Consider the following 21,895-nt stretch of genomic DNA (forward strand, 5'->3'; position numbering starts at 1 on the left):
GATTTTTTTGTCCTTTTTGATGTTGAATTTTCAATGTTTGTTGCTCTTTTTGATCTTCTTTTTTATTTACTTCTAAAGAAAAGAAGCATTTCTGATGTGATGCAAAATGGTAGTCATCCATGATGTGTAATACTAAGTATAAAATTTATATGGATCTTTTCAGGTAACAAATAAGAAAAAAGTATTCTCTAGAAATAACTGAATCTTCTGAATTCAATAATGAAAGAATTGTGCTACAAAGAAATATATTCCTCATAATATGCTTTTCTGTTCAATAAGTATACCCTGCTTTCCATTTTATGTGCTACTAAGATTTGTGCAGCAAAAGCTATTTTCTAGTTTTTGTATTATTGAAGCAATTACCTTGTTGTCAGAAAAGATTGCAGTGGGATAAATAATTTGTGATGTACACAAAATGTTGGTTGGCAGCCTTTACATTTTCTATAAACGTAGAAATCATTTTCTCTTCATAGCATTCACTAGAGGTCATTTATATATTGCTCAGAACAGAAACAAAGAGTATTTTCTGATATTTTTAAAAATAAGTTGTTTTCAACAGATGGAATAGAACTAAGTTTTTTTTTTTTTAATGTGAAACAAATGCAGTTCTTACATATCCAGCAATTATTCACTGCAATTTCACTAATATTAGACACTAAGACGGTAAGTATTCAGTAAAAGAACAGAAATGATATTTTTAGGAATAAGGTATATTATGACTCTGAAAGTTTATGGGGATGAAATGGCATTTTTTATTGATTCAGATAGGATGAGGACCATATAATTTCTGGTCCATGGCTCACTACAATGTCATGCTTTATTCTGTGTGTCTAGAACTGATGATAAATTTGACAGGTTCATTAGGTTTTTCCATAATGGTTGCTGGTGTTATAATCATATTCCTTTATTAATATCTTAGCATTATGTTAAATCTATTGGTATCTTCATGAGGTCATGCTGATGGAAAAAAGTCTTTAATGATCCCTTTAATACTGCCTGATAGACTTAAAGATACAGCGTAGTAAGTTTTCAGAAGGCTCTGTGCAACATCCACAAAACATTTTTCATATGCCAAAATCATACCTGAAGGAAATATGTTCAATCTGCAACACTCAGGGATGGCTACAACATAACAAAGCAAGGAATTACACTAATTGCATTGATCTGGCATTCAGAGAGGGAATCCTGAATTTTGATACTGGCAGATAAGAGAAAGTAAAGTTAGTTAATAGCTTTCATTACAATCCTAATGCTGCATTTACTGCTGCAAACTTGCCTGTTTTCTCACATAATCATCCTTAAAGATATCCATGTCATAAAAGCAAGCCCAACACCTCTTTATGTTCAGAGAATGATATTTTAACTCTCCTATGGAAAGGAGCCTTAGTTAGCATCCCTTGTCCAATCACTTAAGATCCAGTTGCTTCCAATTTTGACTCAAGAGAGGATTTTTTATACACTTCCCTGATTCAAAATCTGAGCTCTTACCTGAACCTACGAACCTCAGCCTTATTAGATAGTTGCCTTATTACTCCAGGCAGTTCCACATAGTCAATACTTTAGCATAGCTAATATTTTTAGCAAGGAGCAATGACCGAAATAATTCCTTTCTATGGAAAAATCCACAAAGGGATTCTTACAGAAAGGAAATCATAAGGAGAATTCTCTCTTGTGTAATTAATTATCAACATCCTATAGGTAAAGAAGGCAATATCATTTACTCCCTTGCTGGAAATAGCCACAGGGACTATCTTCCAAATCTGGAAAACTGATTCAGAAACCTCAGTAAACTCTTTTCATCCCTAAGAAAAACCAAGGGAGACTATGCTCAGCTCTGCTCCTCGGACATGGACTGGCTGACATAGCCCTGATTTGGGGACCCCACTAGATTTGCAGTATCATGACTGCCTATAGTATAAGACAGCCTCCAGAATCTTGACTACAGAGGCAAAAAGATGTCTTCAGAAAAGGTTTTACACCCTAATACTAGGATTATAAAGACTGCTTTCCTAAACACCAAAAATGAGTTGACTGACCATTTCCTGGATGGCCCTTGGGCTTTACTTAAGCCCCTTCTGTTTTCACCTTCTGTCTCATCAACGTCTTTGCAGAGGACTATAAAACAGAGAAAAAGCAGATAGTCTCATAAAAATGTGAGAACTCCTATTTCTATCAAAGATGGAGATGTATAAATGAAGTTCTCCTTTTAGGAGTGGATCTAGGTTCTTGGGCCATGTCTACATGGCTAAATAAAAGAGAGCCACAGACTTGGCCAAGAGACCAAGTGGTTAGCTAACCTCCAGTAGCGCAGCCCACTGAAGTGGCATTTTTCTAGTATAATACTTGGGGAAAGTGCTCCATGTCCTGAGCTGTGATCTTTGAGCAAGTGGCCTGCCTGAAGGTGCATGTAAATATGCCATTATTAGCCAGATAGTGCTTCTCAAGTCTATTCCAGTGACGCCTCTCTCTCTTGGGCTCTCTCTCTCTGTGTACTCCTTCCTGTGGCTCGCCCTTCTCCATGAAATAACCTGGCAATATTGCACAACAGAGTGCCACATGGGAAAAGGAGCTGCTGTATTCCCATACAGGTTTTAACAACCTACAAACAGCTCCCTCACCTTGGTGAGTGATTGGAAATTGGACATGCAGCTGGCAGAATTCAGGCTTTGTTCGATTAAAAGTGCTGAGCAGTGTTGCCATCTTCATGAATATAAATGATACCTTTGTAAAAAGTGACATGGCAGCTGGAATTATCCACATAACATGAGAAGGGGATGTGCCTATAATATTGATTACACAGCCGACTGCCCATTGGGGTTAGTGGCATTAATCAAAGGAAAGCTTAATAAACTCTTTCATATCAGGGTTATGATTTCATTCTTTAAAAGTTCAATGAAGACAGCTGCAGCTGAACTTTCAGATCTAATTCAGATGGATCAGCTGATAAAAGCAGGACATAATCCACTGTAGCTTACAACAAATATACCAATTTATTAATCTTCAGGTTCACCTAAATACCAAGCAGCTCAGCTTTAGCTATGAAATGATCTACAGAATTTCGCTTTATGAATGTAAGACTTAAATTTGATACATGGCGGCTATATTTAGAAGTGTATAATTGCATATTTTTTCTTCTGAAGGAAAAGGAATATTTATTTATTTAAATAAGAGCTCAAGATGAAAATAAGAGCTCAAGATGAAAAGCTAGGGGAGCTGGACCTAACCAGAAAAACATTTCAGCCTACACTGTCTCGTTTAATATCACATGACTCACTAGCTAGCCTAATGCATAACTCCTTAAAATTATGAAGAAACAAAACACTGAAGGTTGCTATGTGGCCCTTCTCCCTTCAGGTAACTGAGATCTTTGGTTCTCCATGGGTTGAATGAGTTAGTTCAAATCCATACAAAACAAGAGCAAAAAGTCTGCGCAATATCATTACATCTTGTATGTATTATAGAAGCACATCTGGGGTCCCTTAGGAGGTTTTAAACATGCAGGAAAACTCAGAGTCCTCAGGCTTTACCTTGTATTGCTCAGGGCTCTCTTTTTCACATCTACAAGTTTTTCATAGTATTCACTATTTATCAAAATTATAAAACTGTCATTTCTGTGAAGGTAATTTCTTCATGTGCCTAAAGCAGAAGTTAGGTACCTAACAACATGTTCTGTGTCTCCCACTGTGGCAGTCCTGTTAAAAATGCCCTTATAAAAGACCTAGCTCATCTTGAAACCACTTTCTCTCAGAAGCTTGATTCTTTTTCCTTTTATTTTTTCACCTGTTTCTAGGCTTATCTTTCCTTGTTGCTGGAATATGTCTACTGTGACCTTCTGTTCTATCTTCTTTTTGCGGATAATTGTACATCTTTGGTTCTTTTTTGCATCTTCTTTGCATCCTGCTTCCCCCTTCGGAACTGATCCTGGTTCTCTTATCATCTCTTTCATCACTAAGATCTTTTGCTTACTTTCTTCCCCATCGTTTCTCAGTTCCTCAAACTTTTTTATTTTATTAAACAGTTTTTTCCACAGGGTTACATCTGCTTTTTTGTCTCCCCTGGTTACCCCACTAGTCTTGTAGGACCTCTTTCAGAAGACCTATATTATCTTTTTCCCTCTGCTTCTCCACTCTATTTTCTACTCCCTCTTCACATTGCGTTTCCTCTTTCACTCTTGCATAGTGTCTTCCACAAGCTCTACCCAGGTGATATTTCACACAAACTCAAAAAGTCAGTGAAGGAGAATAAATGCTCTACATCTATAACCAGCCAGATTTTTGCCCTCTTCTACTTTGGTTCATCACCTTCATTGATCCCTCAGTAACCATCAATGTCTTATCTTCTGAGTATCTGACTTAGAGGTTTTTACTTGTGTTTGCTGAGATTCTGGTGTTTTTTTAAACCTTTGGCCTCAGTCAGAGCCACTGTTATGTAATCATATATCAGTCAGAAGGGAACATCTTACTCAATACCATGAGCGAGGCTGCTTGGCCAGGCACGACTCAGAGCCACCACAAATGGACTCTCAGTGTCTGATCAGAGAGCACAAAACATGCAGTCACAGACAACTAGAAAAGACAGACACATGCTTTCATTCCTAATAGATGTGAAATTCCTTCCTTATCCAGGATCTGTCCCATGCAAACTCTTGATTTTTCCTGTGTGCTGAGCAGAGGCAACAGGATTTAGGCAATAAACTTCCTTAGATAAATTCCCTTAGATCCTAGAGCCTTAGGATCATAATATATTGTACTATCAATCTTTATTTAATATCACCTTTTCAATAGAAATCCTTGAGAAAATGTGCCTTTAGTTGTTTTGCTCTTAAAGTGTGCAAGTCCATGCCTCTTTCAAAACCAGTTCTTCTTTTTTTTTCCTTAGAAAGCTGAAACATCTTTGTCCTCAGTCTCTGCACTGCCCAAAATTTAGCTGTAATAAACTATTTCATTGTTCCCTTAAATTTTGAGTATAGCACCTTGAGTTACTCTTGAGAAAAGCTTTTTATAAATTAATTTTACAGTGTATTGTCACAGCTTATCATTCTTTTTTCCTCATGTGTAAGTTTAAGAAAGCGTTTAACCCCATAGAATTCCACTTACCGAAGGAAAGGCTAATGTACAGACATATGCAGAAACTGGATTAGCAAAGCTATAATGGGTAGGTACTCTCAAATAACTGAATTTTAATCAGAAAAGTTGGTTTCTAGAGGTATCCTCTATAACCTTGGGAAGAAAGTTCATTTTAATAATTCTATTTAGATTATTTGCAAAGTTCATATTTTAAAAGAAAAGCTAGAAAAAAGGATTCATATATTACTGATTATTCCACTTCCAGTTTTACCCAAAAAACCATCAGAAGACTACTTATTAGAATTCAGTGTTCAGCTTCTGCTAAGACAGCTTTTGCAATTCCAAGAAAAAAGAAATTACAAACAAGAAATAAATTTATTATCCATTAAGGTTTTTTGCCTCCTTTCTCTTGAACGACTCTCTTTTTTATTAAACTTCCTGGTCAAAGAATAAAACCATTAAATCATAAAAACATCATCATCAGTATCACAGAATTGTCTATTAAGGAACAGGGAAGTGGAATGGAAATGATAAAAATGTCCAAGTTGTACTGGGCATTTTTTACATTTTAAAATATAATTATTTTTATAATGATATGAATACTTGATAATACTGATCTAAATAGTGGAGCACAAACAGATTACTGGAACTGCTTTTAGCAGAAACAGCATTTCACCTAAAATTATTGGGAAGGAGTAGGTTATCCATGCTACACCGAGTCTCCAAAACTACACATTGCTAATACAGAAAAACATTTAATGTTTTACAGCTTCACAGGAAATACTGTCATTTTCATACTATACTTTTGTAGTGATAATATAAAATTCCTCCATACAGTGAAGTACTTGGCTTCCAACAATATAGCTGCTCAAAATATTTCTGGGGATAATATTTGCCTCCCTTTTTGTGTGTATGGAAATTTCCATACACTGGCTCCCGTCAATAGAGAACAACTTATTTTTCTAGTAAATATTAGCCTTTTCTCGGAAAATGCAGTTGGGAGTTATATAAAGTTGAGTTGGTAGCAATTTTCCAGAAATATTTTCCATTTGTGTTTCTGAACTACTCGTATAATTCATATTAAATATTTGGCCACTAATGTAAATTCATAACTTTCTATGCTAATAAAAGAAAAAAGAAAATGCTGGAAAAACATAAATAAAAATAAGAACAAAATTGCATTCTGTGAACTTTTGGTATCCATTAACCAGAAAATAAACATTTATAAGTGAGTTATGTAATCTTTGGGTTGTTGTGGGTTTAACTCATGAAAAAAAAAGCAGCATGAACTTCACACACAATACAAAACATCAGCCTTCCTTTGCTCATTTTTTGACCAGCCCAGCTTACAGTTAAGGCTACAGACTTCATATTAGGCATGAAGCTCCTTTAGAAGAGTTTTTTTTTATTAGAACTGACGTGGCTTGATTTCTCCTCCTAAATTTTTGACGCTTGCTGGCCAAGCTTTGGCAAGTTAGTTCACCTTCTTCTTTACACAATAGCATTAATGGTACAACTTCTGCAAAGAATTTGAAATCTATGACTGAAGTTACATGGTATAATAGGACATATTATGTAAAAATAGCTATGGATAGATACAACATGCAAGTGATTTTTACTATATGTTGAACTAACCTCCTTCGGCTGAGCAGATGACCACAATAGGGCTGAATGGACCATCTCCTTTGTTATTGTAAACGCCAACTTTCACCTCAAAAGGAGTCAGAGGTGGCACACTTTCATCTCTGTAGATGAACTTTGAGGCATCTGAAGATGTCACCATTTTTTCCTTCCAACCTCGTGTTCCATTGGGTCTGAAAGCTACAATATATCCAAATCCTTCTCCATTCTGAAACTCTTCTGATACTGGCTAAAATAGCAAGTTCAAATAATGATCAGATGTGGTCTTACTCATTTAGAAAGCAATTGCTTAGTAACTGAATATAAGCTGGCTGCTTGTGTCTGGGTGATCCCTTCCAGTTGCCTTATAGGATTTTATTTATTATGCTTGGTAACACCAAGGGACAATTGTTTCTGAAGAGGAACCTAGGAAGGGCATTTTTTCAGGTAGTTCTCATAGTTAGATTGCTGCCTCAGGAGTGAATAAGCTCTTGGACTCAGAGAGATATTGCTTCTGTGCTTCCCATATTTGGATTAATGCTTTAACCAGTGGCCTATTAGTTGAATAGCTACTTTCAATTGCCTTGTTAAAAATCAACAACATCTTATTAAGGCCTCAATCATAAATATATGATGTGAGTGAGACTGACTACAATGGTATCCTTTTGGGATTTAGGTGCCCCTCCACCTAATTTCTGTATCCAAATGGGCTGTCAAGTGCTAATGATTTATGTCAAGGGTTCTGCTTGAGACTTAGGGATATAATGTAATAAAACTAGCTATTCTAACTCTCAAACTGAAAGTCCTGTGGAGAAAAAAAATCTCGTTTGCCTTGCTTATACCAGAAGAGCTTTGAAATTAGCCACTTGAATTGGGACATACATGTTGTAAGCAGGCAGACAGCAAAGGCACTTAGGTGCACTGCAATTTCTAAATCTTATATGTCCAGATCAAGGAATGTAATTATTCGTGCTAATTTACTGCCTATATTTCTTAAAAGTTCAATGGCTTAGGTTAGGTATTAGGTTAAGTTTAACAGCTGTCAGCATATAAAGCCCAAGGGAAATGCCACAGCAAAGGTGTCCAAACACCACACCTTGAAGGGTCTATCTTAGATCTGCAGCTAATGAGCACGTGAGTCAGAGCAGAGGCACAGGAGACAGAGTCATCTCCCCCTCCACACTGTAAGTATCTCATTACCAGGCATCTCCCTACACCAAGTGAGACTGTTTTTTACCTGGCCTTCTGAAGCTGCGCGCTGTGGATTCAAGAAAGAAAAATTCATGGCTCCAAAGGCAGAAGAGGCAGAAAAGAGACAGGCTTTGTAGCCTAGTGATTTGAGTTGGAATGGAGGTGCCTTGCTACGCTTTACAGTGCTTTTGGATTTTGCAGTAGACAGTCACCATCAAAAAGAAAATAAATAAATGAGAAATGGAAGAACCTTGGGATTTCACTGCAAACCTGAAATGCATGATCTGTGAATCAACATTAGGTGATTACAATTTTGTTTGAACTGGCTGAGTATAATTCTGCCTGCACAAATTAGTCTTTTTCTGAATTACTCCCAGATACCCATATACCATCTCAGTATCTCTTCAGTCTTCTAAGTACTTTGTTGAATTCCTATTCTCTATGTAAGTCCAATTTAGACTTTTGGATCCTGCAAAAGCAGAGATTCACTTGTGCTGGAGCTAGGCTAACTTATATTGTGATTGTGCCTTACGGAAATCCAGTGACTTTACCAGAGAGCACAGCAGTGTAGCTAGCCCAGCAGTCTGTAGTAAGTTGCTGATGACACTCACAGTGCATTATCCAGCATGCCAAGATTAGTTCTTTAGCAGAAAATTGAACATTTATTTCTAATTATATAATTTTTGTGTGCTTTGCTTTGTCTTTTACATTTATCTCCAATTTCTGGAAGAAAGATAGTGACTATAATTAGAAATGGTAGAAAACTTTCAAACAATTGAAACTATAAATATATCCATTTCATTTATGATTGAAATAAATGAAATAACTTGATGGATTTGTTTTCTTAATTTGATTAATGACTTTATGTAATTTAAGAGATGTGAAACAACACAGTATGCTGAAATTAATAATGTCAGGAAGAACTAGGTGTTGATGGAAACAATAAGTTAATCAGAAACAAGGGCAATGAGTGACATCTTGTGCATTATTGGCAGTTTGTATTCTTTAGCTTAAGATGAAGAAGCCGAATTGTAGTCCATGGAAAGAAATTCAAGGTATACTAAGAGTTATATTGCAGCAATTATTATTTCTTAACTGTTTGCTGTATCTACACTGCAGGATGGGTCACCTTGAATGTGTACTGTTCCTTTGCATCTCTGGTTTCTTTTGGAAGAAGACTTGGACCATTGGCAGGGAGAAGGATATTACATACCTCAGTAGTGTCCCAGTCCAGACACTTGGGGAACACTATAAGCACACTTAATATCCTATTAATATATTTTATTAGGGACTAAAATTAGACTAATCTAAATCAGACACAGTTCTAATCGTCTGTTGTTTTTGTTTGAGATTCAATAAATTCTCTCCTGTTTGAAGAGATGCTGCAAAAGATGCTCCTTATAGCCTGACAATTTTAAGCAAACTGAAGTCAATGCCAATTTACCTCAGCTGTCACAGGTAGCTGGTGCTGAGGAAGACAGATGTGCCAACATACAGCATCCTCTTCAGATGTTCCAAAATATGCCACTTTCAGTAGGTAGCTAGAATTTTGCATCTGTTACCAAACAAATTACTCCTCAAGATAGCTGAGCTGTTTTGTTTCTGTTTTTGTTTTTATGAAATTCCTCAAATCTTTATTTGATGGAAATTTTTCGGGGGGAAAATTTATTGAATATGAAACTTTCTGATATAAAAGTTTTGAAAACTCCCCTCAAGAAAAGTCTCTCTGCTCTACTATGTTATTTATGATCAAGATATGAAGCAGAGAAAGCAGCTCTTTCCCCCTCTCCCCCTGGCCAGTTGCCCACTGGCATGGTCATATATCTGTGTTACATCTTGCAGCACAAATATCTTCTCTAAATAAAGGTGTATTGCAGGTCTTCAGTTTTGTATTTGTGTGAAACAATACAAAATATTTATTCTATCCCAATTAAAAAAAAATGTTACAAGGATTTCCCCCTTTTCCTTTAGTTATTTCATCTGATGTAGCATTTACTTAAGAGCCAAGAAAGTCAAATCAACCTGAGCAGTCAATGGAGAAGGAAAAAGTGATAAATTAGCATAAGTGGAGCTGCTGCTGGCTGGAGTATATTCACCATAATCTTCTCTACTCAGACAGATGGAAATGTGCACTCCTTAGAATATTATTTTGTGTTCATGCCTTGCCAATATTTGCTGTAGGGAAACCCCAGTACAGTACCCCTTACTTTACCCTCAAAGAAGTAAACATAAAATAAGCACTTTAATCAAAATGTCCCTTACCTCCCATGCTATTACTAATTCATGTCGCCTTCCACTTCTGCCACTTACATTAGCTGGAGGTGTCTTTGGAACTGTGAACAAAAAGGGAACAAAAATCAGAATGTCCAAGTTATTGAAGTTTTCCCCATAGTAATAAGCTGCTGCAGAAGACAGAAGGCTGTTAAATCAGAACAGAAATAACAAGTATAGTACTCTGCTGTAAAGAGTATTTGCTGAAGCTTCCTGGTTTCATTACAGAGAATACCACAATCAAGCTGGTAAAGTCAAACAAAGCACAAGCTGAGATGAAAAATAATATGGGAACAAAAAGTTACTTAAACACTATTTCTTCTGCAGATTAGTAACCTTTTCAGTGTACAGGCCATCCGAGAGATGAAATAGTATATGTTAGTATTTGTATCTTTTCAAGAGACAATTCAAAAAAAATCAAATTCCAAAAATTACTAAGGAACCTGAGCTATTTCAGAGTTCAGGTCAAATTGTACTACATAAATGATATTTCTCTACTATTTCACAGGTCATTAATGATTGAGAATGTTTTAGTTTCTTTAATCTACACTAGTATGTCTTGCCAGGGTCCAATTTTCAAAAATTTTGAAGTAACCATCCTTAAAAAACCCTTACCATTTCATACAAAATACTGGAAGCAGAACTATTCACAATTCTTCAAAAATTGAGACCATTATATTTTCTTAAACTGTTTTGTAATAATATACACACCTATACAGCTAACATAGCACATGTGAGCATCTAACAAAGTTCTTCAAACAATTTATAAGTATCATCATCAGTTTACATTGAGCTACCATACACTATAAAACTTTAGAAATCTGAGTTGTTTCACTGGAATTGTGTAATTTCTTTTCTCTTACCTAATACATCTGATGAAGCTCCTAACATGACTAATGTGTCTTGAGTTTATTTACTGTGAGCAGATAATGCTTGCGCATTGTTTATTTGATTAAATATGTCCTAAGATACAAACTTTATCTTTTCTTCCTTGCAGCAGTACATAGATCATTGGTAGAAATGTACTGTGAGGCATTAACTGTTAAGACCTTATTGCATGCTATTTAGCTTATTTATTGAGTAGCATTGTGCCTTTGAACTATACAAAGAAAAATACATTTAAATAAACGTACACAATCCTCTCTATTTCCCCTGTTGATCACTAAGGTCTCCAATTCAATGAAAGTACAGTTGTTATTAGATACTAGAGGGTCACCTAAGACTTCAGAATTAATCTATAAAGTGTCTTTTTGAACTCTGAACTCCCCTTAAAGAAAAAAAGCTCGATTCTGCTTTATTCTAGCAACTGATGCCATACCACAAAGATTAGGAAGCATCTCTGATTTACACTGTTGGAGATGAGAGGAGAGTGAGAAAATGGTTGCACATAAATCTCTAATATCAAACTTTTGTCCTGGTATGTGTGTTTCTTATGAGACTGATATGGGAAATTTCAAATGTGTGAAACATCTCTCTCCAATAAAGTTGTGTTCATCTGGCCTTTCATTTTTTATCTTTTCCTTCCTCTTTCTTTCTTTCACACATCCTCCCTACACAATGCTAAAAGGTATCTTTCATAAATACTCTCTGTTAAAAGGTATTGATTTACCAGAAGATCATATCACTACCTTGCAGTTCCAGTGCAAGGATAGAGTCAAAGAGAAAAACTCATTAAGAAATAGTTTTAATTAATTTTGGTTGCTTACCACTTTTTTAATTGTCTTACTTTGTTTTCTTCTTCCCCAAAACATTGAAAATTTTCCAAGTATTTGTACAGGAATTCAAGTAATTCCTTTAATTTCTAATATTTGGCACTCAGACCCTATATTTCATAGTATTTACTTATATTATCACAGTTTTATTTATAACCATAGAATCAACTAACATTCATGAATAAACGGAAGAATTTTATCCTTTCTAATTCTTAATTTAAAATGTATTTTGAATCTAGCAACTTGTGGAATTACAGGTTCTACAAATTGAGAAGAAGGTAGAGTAAGAACTGGATTCATCTAACTTAACTTTAGTCATTAGAAAGCTGGGTATCCAGTCTGAGGTTGTAGTCGAGACTCTTTCCCCAAAGAATATAGAGTTTAGGGGTGATTCATCCCATCCTAAGATAACTGTCTTAAAATGTGATGAGCCACTTTCTGGAAGGATTTATCTCATTTAACTGACTGGAAAATGTCCATGAATGAGTTTAAACTAAAATCTAATCTTTATGTAGTGAAATTTAAATGAGATCATTTTCCCTTACAGAAACAGAATTATACAATACTGAACATAGGAATTGCCCTCTGCAGGAAAGATATAAAATATGTGAAAAACTAGGATGAACATTCTGCAGTAAAAACATGTAGATCAATAATTAACTGTTTAGTTAATTAACACACAAAAACTATCACGTCATCTCTAATGGAGCATGTTTAAAGTGCCTTTAGTATCCATTTTCTCTTGCCTTTCTAAGATTTTTTTTTTTAAAGTTATCAAGATGAATGAACTGTTTAGGTAGATGCAATGTTACAGAGAGTGCTGAACACCTTCCTTTGAAGCATTGAACATGATGGACTTATTTAACCAGCAGTGTCCTCCTTCTAGAGTTTTCTTGTTAACAGACTTACAGACTGAAGCCCTATTTAGATGAATAAACATTAAAAGAATAAACCTGTCAAAAGGATGAATATCTTTTGCACAAAACTAAAACATATATTCACACAGTAAAACTCTCTCAAATGAATAACCGTTAAAAGAATAAATGTGTCAAACGAATAACTATCCTCTGCACTGCACCAGACTAAAGTATATGTAGTCAGAAGAAGATGTTTTGAAATGAGTAACTGTTAAGTGAAGAAAACTATTAAAAGAAAACATTTTTTGCCGGCATTAAGGTTGTATATTAGCAGCCCTTCAGCAACATCATCTTTATATTACAGTTTATAGTTTTATATCTGAATTTACTCACTCATAATCAAAGTTTATTGCCATACAATTAGTGTCTTCTCAATCTTTCAAGTTGTTAATTATTGGCAGTGACCTACACAGACATACGTTTGCACTAAATATGGAAATAAGATGTCCAAACTTGGCTCCAAGACACAAGGTCCTTATGGCTGATGGACAAAGCTTTTAGTACCTCTTTTCTTTAATGTCCACCACAGCTGAGAAATTTAGTATTGTGTCTTCTGAATAAGTATGACCCACACTAATGGCAAAGAGCTCTCTGCTGTATTAATATGTCTCATTTGATAATAAGATGAAAGAATCCCACCTACTAGAAAATGAAATCTCTTCTTGCTTAACACTGCTCTTTAGCATCACAACAAAAGTGTACCATATTTAAAGTGTGTCAGATAGTTAGACGAGTGCATCCGTGTAGGACATAATGGGAACACAGGAATATAGAGATGAAGGAGTTTTAAACCCAAAATCTAGCTCAATCTCTGGTACTGAAGCAAATTTGGGAATGACAAAGCAGATGAAAAATCTCAAATGAAATATAGTCCTGTCTCTCTAGGTAGCCTAGTCAAATACTTGCAATACTAGTTTTTCTTAGACCTCAGTCTTTTTTTTTTTTGAAAAATAGTCTGATTTCTTCTTTTGATTTCTTTAATATTTCTTTGATATTTTGAATTTTATGAACATCAATATTTCTAGGTAATGGAATAATAATATAGCAAAATAGTGAGTAGAATAGGGATGCAACAGAACTCTGTAACGTCCCAGGTGAACCACTCTCAATATACTTTTTCAAATAGTTATGTGCTCAGCTTTAGATTATTTCATCTGGACTACTACTTTTCATGTAGAACAGTGTCCAGAGAGTCATTTTTCACTCTTTTTTCTTTTTTTCTTGTCATTAGCTATGACCCCAACTCAGCTTTGCTGTTGTATATTGACTTCTGGCATATAGTCTGTTTCCAGTTTGCCTCATGCCTCCCAAGTGAGTGTAATCTGTCGGCTCATGACCTGTCTGACTACCAGAGCTGCCTCACAGCTTCCAGCTAAGGCTCACCTTAACGTTTGGTTCTTTGGCTCCAGCTCTCACAGCAAGCAGATTTTCTTGAGAGGGGTCATGACGAGACTGACTTCCTCCACGGTAAAATCATTCTCTCCTATTCAATTCTACCACAACCATGCCTTTTTCTTTTCTTTTTTCTTCAAAAAGCTGAATTTGACAGCCATCTTTCTCATCCTCACTGCTGTCTTCAAATCCTCCTTTTACCCCTTCTTTCTAATTTCTCACTGCCCAGGATTTTTTTCAATAAAAAGTTAACAAAATATAATGTGCTCTCTTCCCCTCCTCCCTTGCTTCTTGGCCCCCTTCACAGATAGAGAAATCTTCCAGTTACTCCTCTCCCTCTGCTAGACTCTCTGAATCTTACCCTTACACTGATTCTTGATTGTTTTTGCTCTTTTGCTCTTTTTCTTCACTAAATACACAATGGTTCATTTTTTCCTTTAAAAACAAACAAATAGACAAAAAACACCTTTGACCTTACCTGTTTCCCTTCCCTTTCTCCAGCCATACTAATTGAAGGTATTACTTGCAAATGCTGTCCGGATCTCGTCTCCATTTTATTTCTACACTGTCTTTAGTTTCACTTCTACTCCCCGTACCTTGCAGATTCTGCCCTAACGACCTGTTGATTGCCTCACTGCAGAAACAGTTTCCTATCCATACCAGTTTTTGACCTCTTATAAAAGCCACAGGAATTAGCCTGGTGATCTCTGCAACCTCAGCTCACCACTTTACTTGTCTGCTTTACTGGGGTAAAGCACTTTCAGATATCTGCACTTCACGCTGTGATGTGGACATCTCCTATGTCCCATTGTTGGGCTCTGTCATGATAGTGGTGCCATATATAACGGATGGCGATTTGGCATAGGAAGCGTGCTCCTTATTATCTCTGAGTTAGGCTTTTTCAGGGAAATTAAAAAAGGACAAGTATGTAATCTCACCAGCCAATATAAATAAACCTATGCCTAGTCTGATCCAGACAGTGAGGTTTTTTCCCCTGTGCTCTCAAACAAAACATTGTTTCACTTTATTTGATCAGCAGACAACAACATTTATCAGCTTTTTGTCTTAGCACTTTATGAGTCTCGTTATCCTCTTAATTTTTTCAGGTTTTATACAATCTGCCTATAGCTTTGTTAGTTTTCTGGAACTGTAGAATTATCATCCTACAAGCTTTAAATAAAATCCCTCATTAAAATGAGATCTGCCATTAAAATAAGGCTGCTCTTGTCACTGTTTGAAAATAGCATCAATTACCTTAAACAGTGTTTCTTTTTCATCGTAAATTAATGTTTAAGTAACAAGTACTTCAGAAATTGTTGTTGTCTACATCAAAATTTTTGGCTGTCTATTTTTGCAGTCAGTGTTTGCAATTACGGTAAAGTATTATTTATTACCTTTTTCAATTGTTACTCACATTTTTAAAATATTCTATTCTGCTGGCATTTTTATATTCTTCTGTTTTTTTCTTCCTACTGCCAACTGTTGCTTTGGAATTATTTGATGCCAAAGAAACTGCTGGGGACCTACTCCTCTTATCTGAGCTCTAGTTGGATACTACAATCACAAAACAGCTGAAGAAATTATTTCAGATAGTTCTTTTAGGCTCTATTCCTCCAGTTTATCAACAGGTGATGCTAAGAACTGCACACTAAAGCCCGTAGGATACATTTATGGTAAGATAATGACTTTTTATATCTACTAGGTCTACCAAAAGCCTTGCCCAGTCATGTCCTCATTTCATCTCTTCACTACTACAGCTACTACAACATCAATTTTCTCTGGCTCTGCAATCTTTTTCTCCCAGTACCAGTTCAGAAGATTGCAGAAAACATAATTTCTCTCAATCACTGCTTAGATAATAATACCCTCCTTTGCATGCCTCTACTTGGTCCTTACTCTTTACCATGATAAAGATAAATGACTTGTCTTTGTTATATTTCCTTTCATATCCCCTTTCTGTTCATATCCTACCTTGAGTGATATCAGTTTTCATCATCCGCCTATCACAATTTTAAAAATGCAATTTTTTGCTCTCAGTCCTGGAACCCTGCATATCTGGGACAAATTTCCTCATAAAATCTGCAAAAGTCTTTATTTGATCTCTTCTAGGAACCTCCTTCAGATTTTCTACTGTAAGATTCTGATATAAAATGTGACCATGCTTAGCTTGATTGAATATCTATAGTTCTCACCAACACCTTCTCGTTAGCTCCTTTGTTTGTTGCCTATTATTGCTTGTTTGTGTGGGCTATTGTCTCCTATTCTATTTTTAGATTGTAAGCTCTTTGGGATGAGGTCTTCTTTTCTTTTGTTTTTTCAGCCACTGGCAAAACTGGGAGTTCAAAACTAGATCTCTTCATCATTCTCGTAAAATAAACAATAAATGGCACTAATAACCATGTTCTGAAAGTTTTGCAAGCATGGTAACTAGAAGATGTGCATCACAATAAATTGTGAGTATCTACTGACACATGTTGATGCTAAAACCTCCACTTAAAGTAAACTAACAGAAATCTTGAAATGACTTTGCTATGAGATTGATTTAAACGGAAACAGCAGGATTTGTTCTTATAGGATTTTCATGGAAATACAGTAATTTCCTGAAAATGAAAGTGAAAATAAACATAATTAAAACGTCTATCTACCCTAAAATAAGCAGAAAACCTTTAATATTTTCTCAAAGAGCAGGCACCAAGAACGTAGCCCTCAGCAGCTCTATGAAGCATTTGACAGTACGCTTAAAATGTAAATGAAGAAAAGATGACATGGTAAGGCAAAGCTTGAACATGAAGCCTAACTGAAAGAGCAAATTTTAAAAAGAATTTTTGTGTATCATATCATTATAAAGTTAAATGCACATAAAAAGCAGTTCTTTTTACTTAGGACAAAATGTGTGCACCTTGCTGACGTTGCTGAGGGCTTTGTGTATGGGCGGATGCTGAGTCAGAGATGCTCGTGGGAGCGGTGGTTCCAAAGCACTGCAGATTCCACTTATACATTTTAAAATTGTATTTAAAGTTTGGGAAAGCTTTTGGAAGTGGTGGCTAATACTGTAGCTGTTAGATCATAACAGTTTGGGGTAGGGATTAGCTTTCCCTCCAAAGTCCCACTTTGTTGAATGCTTTCAAAACTGCTCATTGCTCTAGGGTGCTTAAATTAGGTTTCAGGTACAGAGGTTTAAGAATTCCTCCCTCTTTAGTCAGTGCGCCTGTTTAATTATCCGTTCTTCTACTGAAAACTGCAGATTCGGGGAGATTATAAAGATGAGAACATTCGGGGATTTCAGCTACTTACAAAACTATTGAAAATGATTAAATATTTCATTTTGATATTTTAACAAATAAAACATTTCCATATTCATTTTAAAAAGAGTTATAATTTGAATTTTACTTCAATTTTTGTGAAAAATACTGAAACATTAAAACTGTGAAGACAAATGCGAATGTTTCCAGTTGACAGAGATTTTTAATTTAATCCCAAATTATTATTTTACTTTCAGTTTGCTCTTTTTTTTTACTTTGGTGAACTGAAAAAATCTCTTACATTGCTCTAGATATAGGCGCCCAGCATTTACAGGAAGCGAGATAAAGTTGTCACGTTGCACCTGGAAAGACTGAAAGTACTTGAAACACAGTACAGCTACTTCTTCATATTCCAGTCTTGTAAAGAAATAATAATAATAATAATAATAATAATAATAATAATAATAATAATAATAAAACAATAATAAAAATAATAATGGTGGCATTGAATGAATAATTAATCATTTTAAAATGTTTCGGTTGTTTTTTCTTCAAGAAAATCTTTTTTTTTTCCCCCAAATAATATGTTTTGGTTATTAAGAAGAGGAATTACAGTTTACTAATTTTTGTAGTGTCTTAGATTCTGTTTAGAATAAAAGCATTTAGCAGTAAAGATTACAATTAAGTAAAATTTTACGGTAGAAACTTATTGCTAAATATAGTCCCTATCATTCCATATTGCAATCTGAATAGATGGAAGACAAAGAGAAGCAAAATCTCTACTAGCCTCCAGTTTTTCATATAAAGAAATGTTAACATGAGCTCTTCAAATTTACACAGAGGTTTCTAATAAGGGACTGAGTCCAGACTTTCCAAATCCCAACTGTTTTTTAATCATATGGTCTTACTTACTGTGCTTGAATTCTAAACTCATGAAGATATTTTCCACACGGACTTTTTCTTTATATAAATTCTGAAATATCTCATCAAATAAAGCAAAACAAAAGTAAATGTTGATAGTGCTATACTTTCTGGCAAGAGGAATTATTAAACTTGGCTTTAGTCGTTTAGAAAATATTTGCTCAAGATACCATTACAGTTACTGTTTGTTTCTTTTAGAACTTTTTATATCTATAAGATATAGAAGTAGTTTGAAAAATGACTCTTCTTAGCTATGAAAAAGATTTGGGGGAAAAAAAGGGTTTGTCACCAACTTGACAGAACTTCCTAATGTGAAGACCAAAGGAACAACACATTCGAAAGCTTTTTCTTCTCAGTTGTTTACCTTTATAGGTATTCTGCCGTACACATCTGGGAAACAGGCAAATGTTAAGTGAAAAGCCTTTCATCACGTGAAAGGCTAGCCCTCAAGTTCTCACCCTCCCAGGGAAACATTTCACATCTCATCTGCTTGGGAACAAGATGTAAAATGTGCCAGCTTCTTGGAAGCAGAAGGTGCACTGTATTTAACTGATTGGAAATCAGTGAGGAAAAAACGCCCAAACTGGTCTCAAATCTACCTGTTTGTTGTTTCATTTTCCCCTGTATTTTTAATATTTGTAATTTAGTAGGAGATAGGATTACGTTCTATTTTGTTAATGGAGTTATGCGTGGCTGCAAGATTCAGTCTGAATATCCTCCAAATTACCACATATTGGACTGAAATCATCAATGCTGCAGAATATATGCTGGAAGAACATCAGAAAACAGTTCCTTAGTTTAACCGATATGTTTTTCAGTAGCATACATACTTGGATTCTTTGTCAGTACAGTTGTGGCCTGCAATATTCTGTGTTAGTAATCTATTGCTTATAAAAATACTGATGTAGTTAATTATTACAGTCTCCTTTTCTTCTTTTGTTCTTCCCTGTGGAGGTACTTTTTCTCACAGGCTTTAGTCGGGTAATTCCCCCCAGATGTCATAGATGCAGCAATTTATTTACTCTTTTCTACAATAAAATTGGCTATGATCATGGGAAAACCTGAAATTCCTTTTATCCAGTTCACAAAAAAAAAAAAAAAAACTAAAATGAAAACAGTCCAAAGACAGATAATCTTTTTTTTTTTTTCCTGCTGGGACATATATATTTCTTATTATATCATAAGGAATTTCTAGTTGACGATAAAGGTGATTTATTTTTTAATTCTATATATACATTCTGCTACTAATAAATTGCATTATATTGTTATCTCACAGAATTGAGTTTGCATGCATGATTACCAGGTTAAACTTTGATTCTACTCAATTTCTTTTCTCCCCATGTTTCCCCATGAATAGATAATGTAATTGATGCTTTGCCCTCAGGCTTCAAATGCCCGACTGCCTTAGTGGAATGCCAGGCATGTTTATATTCATGTTATTGGCTCTTTTCACCTTGTGGACCTGTAAAATATGTATCAAGGCTAGAACTAACAGAAATACAGCAGCTGGCTATAAGTTAGATGTGCCAGAAAATTGCAGTATTATCCATTGCAATGAAAGTACCTCTGAAAAGCAATCATGTTAACTAAATATGAACTAAGTAACAAGAGTAAGGTTTAATTAGAAAATTAAAGCAAGTGGAAACCTGTTTATTATTCTGTTGATTTCCTTACACCATCCCAAGTATTGCTTCCATGGGTACTTTTAGATAATGGACTAATATAAAATGCTGTTGCCATCTTGGGGAAGAAGTGATAAAATAAGTGAGGTGTGGGGAGAAAAAGACTTTAGTCTCAAGTCAGATTAGCTTACGCCATTAAATTACTGATGCCAATTTCCATTTAAGTATAAAATAATGGAAGCAGAATCATACATTTGCTGCCCCTGTGGATTGTCTTTATGGCTATCATTCAGCCTTGCGGATCTCGGCTCTCAACTGAGCAGGAGGCAGAGTCACATTCTCCACTGGGAGCTGGATTTTTCTGCAGTTTTTGCCCATGCAGGGCCAGCCTGCCTGTTTTACTTGTAGGGCAGGTCTAACATCAGTGCAGATACCCAGGTGATTCTGCTACTTCATGGGTAAAGAGGCTGGCGTTTCTAATTAATAAATAATGTCCTTTCACTTGCACTTCTCTGAAGAATTGAGATCTATGGTATTAAAACTGGGGCCCGTGTTCGTAGCCATTTCCCCCTGTAGCGCTCAGACAACAAATTAGGAAGAGAGAGATTTAGAAAGAGAATAGATCACTGGATAGTTCACCCGGATAGATATTAATGTGCTAATTTGGAAAACCATATAGGAAAACCAATGAAACCTATTACTGGCTTTCCTGTCAGTTTAAATTTGGTAACTGAAAACTGTCCTGAGGATAACAATTCACAAGATCACTAAATAAGTAATCTCAAAGGATAGAGCTGAACAGACAAGATTTATGTGCCAAAGAATACCTTGGCCTTCAGAAACATCTGGAGATCAGTAAAAGGTGGCTGCCTGAATGAAATGGACATCTTAAGAGCACTATAACATACTATTATTAAGAGTATATAACATACTATTATTAAGAGTATATAACATACTATTTTCTGATTTTATGAGCAACATGCTGTTTCTGAAGAATTGTATGCACAACAGGTTTTGTTTGTTTGTTTATTTGGATGATTCCTTTGAAGCACAGTCTATCAGGTTATTGCTCCTACTTTACAACCATTCGCATCTGCAAAGGGATTCTATAAAATTTGGAAGTTATATCTTACTATAATGCCTGTCTTCTCACTCTCTCCATAGACTAAAAAAGTGTGAGATCATCTGCCAGTCTATGTCTTTCACTAAAAACAACAACAGCAAACACCATACAAGTGGAAACCAAAGGGTGTCTTGAAAGAAAAGTCTTTTGAAATTGAGGTGATGACATCTAATTTTTGCTTTACCACGTTGTGTCAAACAGGCACATCAAATAAATTCAGCTTCTACTTCTATGAAGGCTGTTAAGTTGTTTTGGTGGCACCTGTTTGCAATTTAGTGTCATGCTACAAAACGCTCCTTGCTAACACAGCAGTTGCGTAGATGTAACTCTGCTAGAAGAAAAAGGTCATCCTAACTGTCAAGTGGAAGATGAAAGGAAAAAACACCTAGCATGGCCTTTTCCTATTTTAATTTATATATTTTCAAGTTTTCACTGAACAAGACCTGCATTGTAATCGGCTACAATGCTTTTTTAACAGGAGGAGTCCCATATTGGTGTGTACTTGGTCACAGATGGTCACTACTTGAGTTAAAGACTCTGTTCTTCCAGATGGCAGCAATAGTAGATTACTACCCACAAGCAAATACCGATCACTGGGTGAAAAATACATATTACTCTGCATGCTTTGACTGTCCCTAAATGGGTTTTTTTGACTGCTCATTAGTATGATTGGTTGACCACTTTTTCAGAAATAAAATTGCAATGGTTGTCCAAAAAAAAGTGAAAATGGATGTATATGAAGATGACTTTTAGTAGAGCTGTAGGAATATTTCAATACCACTTTTGTTTGGTAAACACTGGGAAAGAAAAAGAAGGAA

At 35.4% G+C, this 21,895-nt stretch overlaps 1 protein-coding gene across 5 annotated transcripts in view; it reads right to left on the minus strand.

Annotated features, from left to right (window-relative positions):
- Positions 1-21,895, minus strand: part of CNTN5 (contactin 5) — a 656,947-nt gene that overhangs the window by 23,120 nt on the left and 611,932 nt on the right. For all 5 annotated transcript variants that reach the window (XM_068930406.1, XM_068930402.1, XM_068930403.1 and 2 more), the window contains 2 exons: positions 10,140-10,210; positions 6,702-6,936 (listed from right to left, as the gene is read on the minus strand). In XM_068930406.1, the coding sequence (XP_068786507.1) occupies positions 6,702-6,936; positions 10,140-10,210 (306 nt within the window). The remainder of the gene's footprint in view (positions 1-6,701; positions 6,937-10,139; positions 10,211-21,895) is intronic.

The sequence above is a fragment of the Struthio camelus genome, chromosome 1, assembly GCF_040807025.1.
Source record: "Struthio camelus isolate bStrCam1 chromosome 1, bStrCam1.hap1, whole genome shotgun sequence".
NCBI lineage: Eukaryota > Metazoa > Chordata > Aves > Struthioniformes > Struthionidae > Struthio > Struthio camelus.